The sequence below is a fragment of the Prionailurus viverrinus genome, chromosome A1 (genome assembly GCF_022837055.1).
Source record: "Prionailurus viverrinus isolate Anna chromosome A1, UM_Priviv_1.0, whole genome shotgun sequence".
NCBI lineage: Eukaryota > Metazoa > Chordata > Mammalia > Carnivora > Felidae > Prionailurus > Prionailurus viverrinus.
Genome location: NC_062561.1, coordinates 132,179,677 through 132,193,266, shown reverse-complemented (window position 1 = coordinate 132,193,266; position 13,590 = coordinate 132,179,677). Strand labels below are relative to the sequence as shown.

The window sequence follows — 13,590 nt, the reverse complement described above, 5'->3', positions numbered from 1 at the left end:
GCTCTACTCATAATTGCCAAAACAACTGGAACAACTCACCTGCCATCACAGGTGAACAAACTGGTTTATTAATAATGATGGAATATTACTGAACAATAAAAAAAGAACAGTAGATATATGAAATAACTTAGACGGCTCTCACAAGCAACTGTACTGAGTAAAAGAAGCCAGTCTCTAGAGGTTATATATGATTCTAATTTTTTATAACACTACATTATTATTTTATAACATCATCAAAGAGACAAGCTAAAGTAATAGAGAACAAATCAGTGTTTTTCAGAGATTAGAGGTAGGGCAAAGATATGATTATAAAGATATAACCAAGGCACAATTACAGAGGTAGAAGAGAGATTCTGAGGTTGATGGAACTATCCTGTATCCCCATCATGGTGGCTGTTATATGAACCTGTCTATTTAGATCATAGAGCTATATGCCAAGAAGAAATCAATTTTATTGCATAATAATTACAAAAACTAAAACAAAACACTCAAAAAGACTATGATGAATAAAAAAACCAAGTTCGCTCAGCACTATCTTCCCCCAAAGTAGATGTTTAATTAACATCTATTGAATAAAAACTGAAAGTTGGCTATAGTTTCTGTTTCAATGTTAGTCTCATTTATACCCCAAAGCTTCAAAAATTTAAATAACTTTTTCTAGTGTCATTAACACTAGGTAAATGCCACATAAAGATGTCTAGCTTGTGAAAAAAATCATTAAAAATATCAAATAAAAGTCAGAAATCTAGATTTCCCAATGAATTATTTTAAACTTAAAAAAAATTATCATTAACGGATAACTTTGCCTTTATTTCTTGAATGCTTATCTTCCTTATTTAAAAAAGGGCAGGATCTATGATGAAGTCATTACTCAAAGGCATGGTATATGAAACACATATTTGATAAATGTTTACAGAATTAACTACTCTTTACTAAACACGGAATGAACTGAATAGCTAAACCATTAATTTATCTCAAATACTAAATCTTTCTAGGATTTATCTTTTTGTTTCACTTAGCAAAACAGTTGAAAATTTTTCTTCTTTCCGGCTCTAATCATGGTGTGTGCTTGCATCACTAACTGTCATTTCCACGCTGCTACAGCTAAGCGGACGATCTATCGGCATTTGTTTGCCTATAGCTCCTGTGCAACCAACCAAACCTCTTAGGGTCCTGCCATATTACCCCCTATCCTGAAGTGTCACAGATCTGACTAGAATTCATTCATTCTGATCCATTAGCCAGGCAGGCTGGCTAAAATACACGTATGTGAATGAATAAAAGTAACTTCATAAAAACAAATGAACGAACAAACAAAAACCCACTGATGTTGGTCTTGCTTTGCTCTAAACTGTATGAAGTAGAGTGTTCCTATGCTGAAAGGAATCGGTAATATAGATGAACTTTTCAGAAGTACCCAGCCTAAAAACTAAACACATTTTTTAAATTGCAAGGATGTTGTCTGTATATATATTTACAGTACAGAGCAAGTATAATTATACTTCTTTTAAATTTCTATTTGTTAAATTATTATTTTAGAGCTCTCTACCTTATTTTTCAGGTATTATTTCTGAATATTAACATAATATATGATCATCTCCAATGTATCTATGGGTTTAAGTCAAATTTTCAATTAAAAATATTGTATTTTACAGATTCGATAAATTAAGCTGTGAAGTATAATGGTGCTAAAATATATTCATTTTTTTACAATCTACAATATATGCCTTGATGCCACATTATGCCATCACTTGCAAATAAATCAAACTGCAATCCTCTTGTCAGCATCCAGTCAAAAATGTAGTAATGACCTATAATTATACTATCCAACCAGACAATGAAAAATAATTAACCTGATTGAAGCACTCACAGTAATTTTATTGTATTCAATCTATGACTAGAATCACAAACAACAAGTTCGCTTGTTTAAAATAATGAATTATTATGCACAGTTGCAGCTTTCTATATTTAAGCTCTAAGGACATTGTTGATATTCAACATACTGATTAATAAGGATTGCTATTTATTATGAACAAGTAAATAACAAAGGCAATTTTTGAAAAAAGTTTACATAGAAAATACTGGTTCTTAAACTTTCAAATTTTCATGAGCACCTCATCCATTGGCTTCCACTGGTCTCAGCACCTGCAATTTATTGTTCAGTGCCTTCACATAACGGCTTTTGAACAAATCATTATAGGGACAGAAGTTTAAACCATAGAGAAGCACACTTTCCTATAAAATTACAGTAAGGGTCAATTATTATCAAGATGAATTTCATAACTTAGCACAGTAAACTATATCTGGATCATGTGAGCACATAATTACATAAGGCTCCTTGAAAATATCCATTTAAGCTAAAAGTGATGAAAGTCAATGAATTTGGCACTAGATTGGATTTAATTAGAAAAACTGTTTTGTTTCAACTTAACCTGAAATAAAATTGCCATAAACAATCCTAACATGAATAAATTTAAAATAATATGACAATCTCATCTCAATATCATGATTAATATTTGCGTAAAATATTAGAATTGGGAAAACCTCACAAAAGGACATTTTCTAAACATAGGTGAGCACAGAGACAGGCTTATATCTGTCAATCATAAGAGAGGTACATGATTATTAAGTTTACCTAGACAGAAATGTCCTTTCAATACTCATTAAAACCATGTTTTTATAATATAGGTATCCAAAGTTAGCTCCTTTCTCCAGAGCACAGTATTAGTAATACAGAATTTTTAGTAAACTCTTAAAAGAATTACCTGCTTCTGTAGCCATCTTTCATGCCTTCGTTGTTTCCTTCTCAGATTTTTCAACTTGCCCCTTTCTCTTTTATTGAGCCTCTGATTAATGGCACCCAATGAGAAAGTGCCCGAGCGCAGGAAGTCCAGTGGAGAGAGGTGTTCTTCCTGGTCCGAGGCCTCTATCATGTTCCGACCAGCTGAGGGCAGGTCCATCAGGAAAGTCAGGTTGTTAGAACTAGCATGGTCAGTGTACACTGCGGAAGCTTCTAGACCACACTGAAATTCTCCTCCTCTTTGTGTCTGGGTCTCACGGGGAGTCACTGAAAATCTTTGCAGCAGCATATTAGGATCAAAATTGGATGAAATCTGAAAGGAACAGTTATTTTTACTAGATTCTAAAGGCAAGCCTGAAAGGTGAATAGGCTGTGTTTCATTTAGCCTGGGACAGGCAGCAGTCTTACTATGTATTTTATATAAAGTGGGTAATAATGTCAGTTTCTCACTGATGTTCAGATCCAAACTATGTGATTTCCTATGAAAAGCTCTTGTAGTGCATCTGCCCGTCACAAGCTGAGGAACAAAAAGCTGGTATTTTGGATCTGATGCTGTGAAGAGCAGTTTTTCATTCTTCATCTGAAAATATGTTGACCGTACCTCCAGGCAGAGTGCTTCTGTTAATCTTCCAGGGCCATTATTATTTTGGGCCATATTTAAAAGCCTGTGATTTCTGTTTTTGGAGGTGCCACCTGTCAGTAGAGTTTCCTTGTCACAACCTGACTGAACTCTAGGATGTGACAAGTATTTCAGCGATGGTCTCATTAGTCGGCCTGCCTGTGTTGGCTGATAATCGGTCCGGCTCTTAGAGAGATGTACAGCTGCAAGCTGGCCACAGGAACATTTTGGAGTGCTGACAAAATTAAAGCCCCCTAAACGGGCCCCACAGAAAGGGCAATTCAGTTTTCCAACTGTCCACTGGGCCTACAGGTAATAAAGGAAAATAAGACAATGCTTTCATTGTAAAGTAACCAAAGAGAATGTGAGTTGTTTTGTTTTGTGTTTTGTTTTTTTTTTTTTAAGCCAACCACATGAAAGTTTTCTATGCCACAGAAAAGGCTAGCTTTCTGTTTTCTGATTAGTAGACAGACCAATAAATGGAAATAAGCCTTTTAATAAACAGAGATAAGCAACTCCAAAGTTCTAGAATGATAACATACGTTATGCCCATCTCAACAATACTCCTAAGAATTCTAAAAGACTCTCTCAAACAATAGGTTGAATATGGATGCAGTGCGAATTAATGAAAAGAAAAATACACTATGGAACCAGGAAGCAAATCAGTCTACAGAGCTTAATTTGCAAGTAAAATCTCACAGAAAAGTGTCTGTTTTGATACACTTCTTGCATACCAAACACTGTGGGAGGGAACTTTACCCAACCAACAGAATAAAGCTCTTCCTGCCTTTTTACATACAACCAAAAGATATTGGTTGCGTACATCAGAGTACAGTTTCTATATTCAAATGGGAAATTAATAATAAACTAGCTAAAAATTATTTTTTCAACAGAGGTAGTGGAACATGTGTAGCATCCTGATACATTTTTTAAAGTTCAGGACACTTAAAACCAGCGTACTGGCATGTTCCCAGGAAATCATTACAATGTGAGAATGAATGCAAGGGATACCTATCAGATGTTATTTTTTAACAACAACAACAAAGAAAGTCATTGGAGAATGGCAGCTATACTTTCCCAAAATCATATTACTTATAGTTTTCTAATACATAGGTGTTTTGAATTGAAAGAACTAATGATACTATAATGTCAACAAAATGAGTTCCTGCTCTTATAATATTTCATCAAGGAGACTTAAAAGTGTGGTAATTTGATTTTGATTGTACCACTGATGGTCATTACTTATTTAGTTTATTTTATATGTGTGTACATACACGAATGATGCAGGATATTTCATTCAGTCATTGGGCACTATTCTAGGTGTATCTAAAAGATACACTAATAAACCACAGAGAAAAACTTCTGACTTCATGGAACTTATATTCTAATAGGGGAGCTAGGCAATTAACAGGGTCAGTAAGCCATATATGTATGTGGGAAAGTGTGTGTGTGTGTGTGTGTGTGTGCGCGCGCGCGCGCAGTAATGTTTATATTTATACATGTCATATACACGTATGCATATTTACCAGTACTATATATTACTTATTGTGTGTGTGTGTGTGTGCATATGTAAAATATAAATAGGTATATAAAACAGAAAAGGGGGGCCCCTGGGTGGCGCAGTCGGTTAAGCGTCCGACTTCAGCCAGGTCACGATCTCACGGTCAGTGAGTTCGAGCCCCGCGTGGGGCTCTGGGCTGATGGCTCAGAGCCTGGAGCCTGTTTCCAATTCTGTGTCTCCCTCTCTCTCTGCCCCTCCCCCGTTCATGCTCTGTCTCTCTCTGTCCCAAAAATAAATAAACGTTGAAAAAAAAAATTAAAAAAAAAAATAAAACAGAAAAGGGAGAAAGGAAGTGTGAAGAGTGGTAATAGTGGGGAAGGGCAATTGATAGTTTGCACAGGCAATGCCTCATTGTGATTAAGACATATGGAAATGAAGGAAGAGGGGATTAATTGTGGGAAGAGCAATCATGGAAGGGGAAATACCAAGTTCGAAGTCTGAGGGTGAAAAGTACCTATAACACTCCAGTAATAATGAAGCCAGTAAATGCAATCAAGTGTTACACACCCTTTCTTATCTCTTGAAAACATGTATTCAATAAAAAATAGCTCTAGAATGAGGATAAAAAAACTTGAAAGGATTACATTCCTAATTGTACTCAGAAACTAAGGAACTTACTTTTTGTATTAGACAGTTTATCCATTCTGGAAGAGCTTCTATATCCATGTGCCACACATGACAAATATTTTGATCATCAGCTGAATCATGTCTATCCTGTTGTATAAAAATGCATGATATTAGTCATTACCAGGTTCTGGATTTATTTAACGAATTTCATGTTTGAGTAAAACACAAAAATATACATCTAGTTTTAGCTAGGAATAAAATATACATTGCTCTCCTCTCCTCACTCCCTCCTTAAACCCACAAAGACAAAAAAAATTTTTTTTTCAGGGAATAACCACTTGGGAATTAAAAAAAAAAAAAAGCATCAAATTAAATTTAAAATTTAGCAATAAGTCACTCAATAGAAAAATCTGGCACCCTATTCTTTTTTCCCGGGTGTAAGAAAAAACAGCGCCATTCATGACAACTTTCCTGGGCCTTTCATGTCTTATTCCATCTGTACTTTACTAATGACAGAATAAAGGAGTTGCTATATAATCTATCAAGATGCTCAAGAAAAGTACAAGAGGATGAGGGAGAAGAAGAATTGTGTAGGCAGCTGGAAAAGCCCCAACTAAATTTCAGCTGTGTTAGAACAAAAAATATTTCAAAGAGAGATACTTTTGGCTTTCTGAAATAGGTATGTAAAAATAACTATGATATATAGGTGAAGCGATACACGTATCAAAAAAATGCAGGACAGAGCAGCATGGAGATGTAGGACTGTTTATGACCTTAGTGAACCTTAGGCCAATTATTTTACCTCTCTGGGTTTCAGTTTCTTCACCTGTAAAATACTTCTAGATAGTTGCTAAGGTCCCTTCTGAGTATACAGAATGATATTCTATGATGACAAAAAAGAGTTGCTTGAGAATAACAGGGAAAAATAAGGCTTCTGCCCACAGACCCATTTCCAAGGTGAGATTTTACATAGATATAGTGTTTCCAAGTTGCACAATTCTTTTTAAATTTCCCAAGCAGTTACACAACTAGATACTATAATTGGATTAACAAAATAAACAAGGAAATTACTAAACATCCTTTCTAAGTTTGTATTCATAGTGACACGAATAAAAGAAGACTGAATGTCTTTAAGAACCTTTCAATGAATAATTTACATTGTGACTTGGAACCAAGATCACCCTGAATTTCTAGGTTTAATCTCCCAAGCTGGTTCCTCTGGGCCCTATATCACTTTTCTCTTCCATTCATACATATTAAGATACTAAATGGTGGCCCCATATACAAGAAAAGTTTCAGTATGATGTATTTATATATCAGAAAGATCTATAAAGAAGCCATCTTAATCTAATTTCTGTCAGGCTCTTAAAAAAAATCATGAAGTAAATTAAAAGAGGAAAGGACAGGAGATATTGTTGTATGTTAGACCACATTTCACTATTTTGTACACTGTACACAATTGTATTTTATATATATTTATTTATAATGGAGAAAAAATACTCTTGTTAAAAGGTTTCAAAATTTTCTAATTCTAATGTTTTAAAAATCTACAACACAAGTACAAAATACTTCACTGACCAATACAAAGTCTGTTGAAAAGGATTTATAGTGGGCCAAAGAGTTACTTTACAGTTCTATTAATGATGCCTGAACTTTAATTCTGGCTAACAAAATGCAACTTACCATGTCAACAGTGAGAATAATGAGAAACAGCCAGGCAGGCCCAGGCCAAAATGAAGAACATATTACTGAATGGAAACAAAGTGAGGAAGAGAGGAGGAGATACTACGACACAAAAAGGTTTATTTTATTCTAGATTCTCATGAAACAGAAGATGGAAAACTTCAGGCAGAGCGAAGAAATTACTGGTTTCAAGGTGGCAAAGTGAGTGCATATTCCAGTTGATCCTCTCTCTCAAAACAAAAAACTAATACAAGACATTTACAAAAAGAACCCAACCGCTGAATTAGGAAATACAGATGGGGAGATTTCAATGAATCAGAAATTATGAGGAACCTGTGAAAGATTAGTGAATAAATAAAAGCACAAGGTATCTAAGTTCCAAGTACATAATAGATGAGAACAACACAAAGAATGGTCCATGTCAAACAGGTGAAAACCAGAAACAGAAAAGGTCCTGGGTAACTATCACGGGCAGTGAGTAAGTCTGTCTGCCTCCAGGCAAGAGGAGTACTTGGACAAGAGAAAAATGGGGCAACATTCCAGGGTAGCTAGAGATGCCAAAAAAAGATGGAAAGCATTTGCAGCAAGTTTAGAAGATGAGCTACTGAGGACCAATGTCTATTCTTGCTAAAAATAGTACTACAGCATATGAAGAATGTGAACTAGATTTGTTTGTACCAATAACATGCATCGCTGCTATGTACTCTTTGTTCTTTTAAAAAAAAGTCAGGTGAAAGAAATAAATGCACTCTGAACTATGATATTAAAAGCATATATAACCTAAAATTAGATGAGCAGTATTATGGCTTTTCTATGGAAACAAACAAAAATGGATAGAAAAAGTCCCTAAAAGGCCATGTAGTAAGTTGCTAACATTGGTTAGATTTTTTTTTTAATTTTTTTTAAACATTTATTTATTTTTGAGACAGAAAGAGACAGAGCATGAACGGGGGAGGGTCAGAGAGAGGGAGACACAGAATCTGAAACAGGCTCCAGGCTCTGAGCTGTCAGCACAGAGCCCGACGCGGGGCTCGAACTCACAGACTGCGAGATCATGACCTGAGCTGAAGTTGGCCGCTTAACCGACTGAGCCACCCAGGTGCCCCAACATTGGTTAGATTTTAAGGAAGAAAGACCAAGGGTAGGAGTTACTAAAAGGAAACTTTAACTTTCTCCTAAGTGTTTTAATGGGAGAATATATTAAATTACACTTACACGATTACAATTTTATTTAAAAATTGGTTCAAGTGAAAAGGAAATAAATTGATTATTTCTGATTCTGGCAATCCTAAAGTAAGTGGAATTAGATATGCTCTCAGCATTATAATAGATAATACTAGGGAAATATATTTTTTAAAAAATTGTATAAGACCTTGGACAAAATAAATGGCAGGACTGCGAACACTGAGAAGAGAAACATAAATGAGGGGAGCCTAAAAATCACCCTTGATTTCTGCCGTGGGGAAATTCTAGAATCTTGATGTAGGGAGGAGGAAGCCAAGAACATAGAAGAAGTCTTGCTGATAAAATGAAGATCTAAGTGTACAGAGGCTAAATAGCTAGAGTTTATAGACAATGTACTGGCAAGGAGAAGCCTACAAATAGAAAAAAATTCCAGAGAACTGTAGGGATTCCTTTAAATCTTTGGTTGAATACCAATATGAATACATGTTGGGTGAAATACCAGAGAACCACATAAAGAAAATTTACCAAGGAAAAGGCATCTGCTAGTGAACTGTAAATTTAACTATTCACACAGGGATCACAGCAAGCTGGGAAGATATTCATGCTCCAATTAGCCAGAGTAGCAAGATCTCAATGAACATCTTGGGTATTTAGTAGATTCTAAAGAGTCCTGCCATAAGAGCAGAGCTAAATTAGCCCTAGAATAAAGCCCATTAGAAATCAACCTACAAAAATTTAAAAATAGGCCTGCAGGGGCGCCTGGGTGGCGCAGTCGGTTAAGCGTCCGACTTCAGCCAGGTCACGATCTCGCGGTCTGTGAGTTCGAGCCCCGCGTCAGGCTCTGGGCTGATGGCTCGGAGCCTGGAGCCTGTATCCGATTCTGTGTCTCCCTCTCTCTCTGCCCCTCCCCCGTTCATGCTGTCTCTCTCTGTCCCAAAAATAAATAAAAAACGTTGAAAAAAAAAATAGGCCTGCAAAGAATCAAAGTCAATCACTAGTAATTTATATGCCTGCTAAAAACCTCTTTAAAGGAAGATAATAATATTCAGACACTCAATATTAAAACTAAATGTCCAACTTACAAAAAAAAATTACTAGATACGTGCAAAGCAAAAATGACCCATAACGAACAGAAAAAATCGAGCAACAGAAATAAACCCAGAAAAAAGTGGAAATGACTGCATAAGCAGATAAAGACATTAAACCAGCTATTATAAATATGTTCAAGCATTAAAAGTAAAACATGAATAAAACAAAAACAGAAAAGTCTTAAAGTAACAACAAACAAATGGTATATCTAGAGATAAAAATTCTATCCAAATTAAAAATGTAACACTGTGTGTCAACTATACTCAAATAAAAACTTAAAAGTAAATTTAAAATTTTTAATAATTTTTAAGATAAAAAAAAGAACAGTGAGAATGAAGCCCTGTAGCTCTCAATCAGAGAGTAAAGTAAGTTTCTTTGACCAATGACTGAGTTTGGCTGTAGGTTTTTCACAGATGCCTTTTATCAAGTTGAGAAATTTTCCTTCTTCATTTTCTGAGAGTTTCTATCATGAATGGGTATTGAGTTTTATCAAATAATTTTGCCACATGTATCAAAATGTTCATTTTTTTCTTCTCCATTCTATTGATACACTGAATAATATTGATTGATTTATGAATGCTAAACTAATTTTTATTACATAATGTGTAAATTTATTCCTAAATTGTTCATGTTTTTTTGATGCTGCCATAACTGGTGTTTTACCAGGTGCTTACTGTGGCTAGTTTAAATAGAGTTGAATTACCATACTGACCTTATAGTCTACAAACGTACTAAACTCACTCCTTGCTGGTTTTTTGTAAATTCCTTAGCATTTACTAAATATATGATAATATATTACTAAATTGTACTAATGTTTTATCAAATATTTTTGAGACTATCTTCATAAGAGGTGTTGATGTGTGGATATCTTTTCTAATAGTATCTATTTTTTTCCTCTGTCCCCCTCTCTCTCTGCCCCTTCCCTGCTTCTCTCTCTCTCAAAAATAAATAAGAATGGGGAAAAAAAAGAATACTTGTTTGTTTTTGGAGGGTACAGGTTTTCATCTCAAATTCATCTCCTTTAATTGATGTAGGTCTGTGCGTAAAGTCTATTTTCTCTTGATTCATTTAAATAATTTGTATCTCTTTCAAGTTTTATTCCATCTAGGTTATCAAATTTTTTCATAAAATTTTTCACTACATTGTTATTATTCTTTTAAGGTCAGTGCCTCTATAATGATGTCTCTCTTCTTCCCTGATATTAGTCATTTGTGTTTTATCTGTATTTTCTTGTTCACTCTAGTGACATATTAATTTCATTGTCTAAAAATATATCTTTTGATTTCATTCTATTTTCCTTTTTATTAACTTCTGACAGGTGTTAGTTTCTTCCTGTTGCTTACTTTTTTAAAAAAATTTTTTCAGGTTTTTTTCTTTTAATGTTTATTTATTTTTGAGAGAGAGAGACAGAGTACAAGCAGGGGAAGAGCAAAGAAAGAGGGAGACACAGAATCCAAAGCAGGCTCCAGGCTCCAAGCTGTGAGCACACAGCCCGAAGCGGGACTTGAACTCGTGAACCACCAGATCACAACCTGAGCTGAAGTCAGACACTTAACTGACTGAGCCACCCAGACACGCCTCCTGTTGCTTACGTAAGATTTAATGTGCTCTTCTTGCTTTCTTACCAAGCTGGAAGCTTACATTATTGATTTTAGGCCTTTCTTCAAATAGAAGTACTTACACTCTAAAGTTTCCTGTGACCACTGCCTTATCTGCATCCTACAATATATAGCTTATGCATTTTCCTTTTCATTTAATTTCAAGTATTTTCTAATTTTTCTTGTGATTTCTTCTTTGACTTTAAGTTTTAAAGTATGTTTTTTAATGTGCAAATATTTGAGGATGTCTCAGATAACTTTCTGCTATTGTTTTCTGATTTAATTTCATTGTACCTCAGAGAACATATGTGGTATTACTTACTTTCTTTAAAATCTAAATAATGGTCCAACAAATGGTATATCTTGAAGAATACTACATTTGCACTTTAAACAAATACCTGTTCTGCTGTTGTTGGATATATTTCATAAATATCAGTTGTGTTGTCTAAATGTAATGTTTTCTTACTGAATTTCTGTCTTCTTATTCTACAGAATATGTAGAATATTCTTACTCTACAGAATATGAAGAATATTTGTTTATGAAACAAACCCTAAAATTTCCAATTATAATTATGGGTTTATACATTTACTCTTTAAATTCTGTCAGCTTTTGCTTCAAGTATTTTAAAGTTCTGATATTAGTTACATACATACTTCAAATTGTTATGCATTTCTGGCGTATTACTTACTTCATAATTATGAAAATTATCTCTTTATTTTTAATAGTATTTGTAGTTTTGAAATCTACTTTGCCTGACATTAATATAGCAATTCCAGTTCTCCTTTGATTTATGTTGGGATGATAAAAATGTGTTATTACTTCATTTTATATTTCAGTGAATTTCTTATAAAAACATATAGTTTGAAATTTGTAATTGAAGCATGTATATCACTTGCATTTAATGTTAATACCAATATGTTCAAGTTTAAATTCAGTATCTTATTTCCTATTTGTCTCATAATCTCTCTTCTGTTTTTCTTCTTTTACTGTCTTTTACTGTTGGCGCTTTAGAGCTAATTATTTCTCCTCTCCTCCTCAGTGGTTGTTCTTTTGTTTACAATATGCATCTTTAATTTATCATAGTCTTCCTTTAAATTATAATATATGACAGTATGTGCAGATTGGAAACTTATGCAGTGTACTTTGATTTTTTGCTTCCTATTCTTTGTATTATTGTTCTCACACATTTTATTTTTGCATTTATCAATTACACGATAAACTGTTAACATTCTGCTTTAACAATTGTCCTTTAAGGAAAATTAAAAGGATATGTACATTTACCAACACATTTACCGTTTCAAGATCACCCTATTCACTTGTACTGATACAAATCCCATTTGATGACATTTTCCTAATACCTGAAGAACTTCCTCTGATAGTTCAAATTTACTGGTGATGAGTACTTTGAGGACATGTTTCTATGAAAAAGTTTTCATTTCACTTTCATTTGAAACATTTTATGTACTGTAAAATTACTCTGTAGTATACAGTCCCCTGGATTTTGTGAAATGCATAGGGTAGATTATACATAACTATGATCAAGATACAAAAGCAGTTCCACTATCTTCCTCAAATTCTTTCATGCTGGCCCTTCATAGTCAATACTTTCCTCCCCACTTCCCAATCTGTTCTCCATTCCCATGATTTTATCATGCTGGCTCACCCTGTTCAAGTGGGATAGTCAGTTCAACAAACCTGAAACTTCCCCATCTTCCCCTGAATCCCAGTTCAGCTTCTCCACCTCCTCGACCAGACAGACGTGTATCTAACTCTTTGATGAAGGGGTATAGTTTCTGACACATATTCACAATATCAAGAACAGAGATAATGAAAGCGGCTTAGGTTTCTATTCATCTTCTAGGTTGCCAGCTTTTCCTTGCTATACCCTACTTCACATTTATCTTCCTTTCCTAGCTCTGTCAGTCTTAGCACACACTATGTCCCGGTGTCTTAGGGGTTTAGCTATCTCAGTGCTCCTGTTCCTTCTAGTTACAGTTCTGGGCCTGGCATTTTTTATGTTTTCATTTCAGTATAGACAACATATAACGCTAATTTCAGGTGTACAACACAGAGATTCAAAATGCATTATGCTATGCTACCAAAAGTGTAGCTACCATGTGTCACTGGTACACTATTACAATATCATTGATTATATTCCTTATGTTGTACCTTTTTATCCCTGTGACTTACTCATTTCATAATTGGAAGCCTGTATCTTCCACTCCCCTTCACCCATTTTGCTGTCCCACTAACCCTTCCCTCTGGCAACCATTAGTTTGTTCTGTGTATTTATGGGTCTGATTCTGCCTTTTATTTATTCATTTTTTTAATTGCACATATGAGAGAAATCATATGGTATTAGGCTTTATCAGTCCGACTTATTTTACTTAGCATAATACCCTTTAGGTCCATTCATGCTTTGGCAAATGGCAAAATCTCATCAGTCACTTCAATAAATGGTGCTAGGAAAATTGGACACTACATGCA

At 34.5% G+C, this 13,590-nt stretch overlaps 1 protein-coding gene across 4 annotated transcripts in view; it reads right to left on the bottom strand.

The window, feature by feature from the left end:
* The window catches only part of RNF180 (ring finger protein 180), a 205,054-nt gene that overhangs the window by 149,794 nt on the left and 41,670 nt on the right, over positions 1–13,590 (bottom strand). For all 4 annotated transcript variants that reach the window (XM_047877739.1, XM_047877757.1, XM_047877749.1 and 1 more), the window contains 2 exons: positions 5,599–5,694; positions 2,766–3,725 (listed from right to left, as the gene is read on the bottom strand). In XM_047877739.1, coding sequence (XP_047733695.1) covers positions 2,766–3,725; positions 5,599–5,694 — 1,056 coding nt within the window. The remainder of the gene's footprint in view (positions 1–2,765; positions 3,726–5,598; positions 5,695–13,590) is intronic.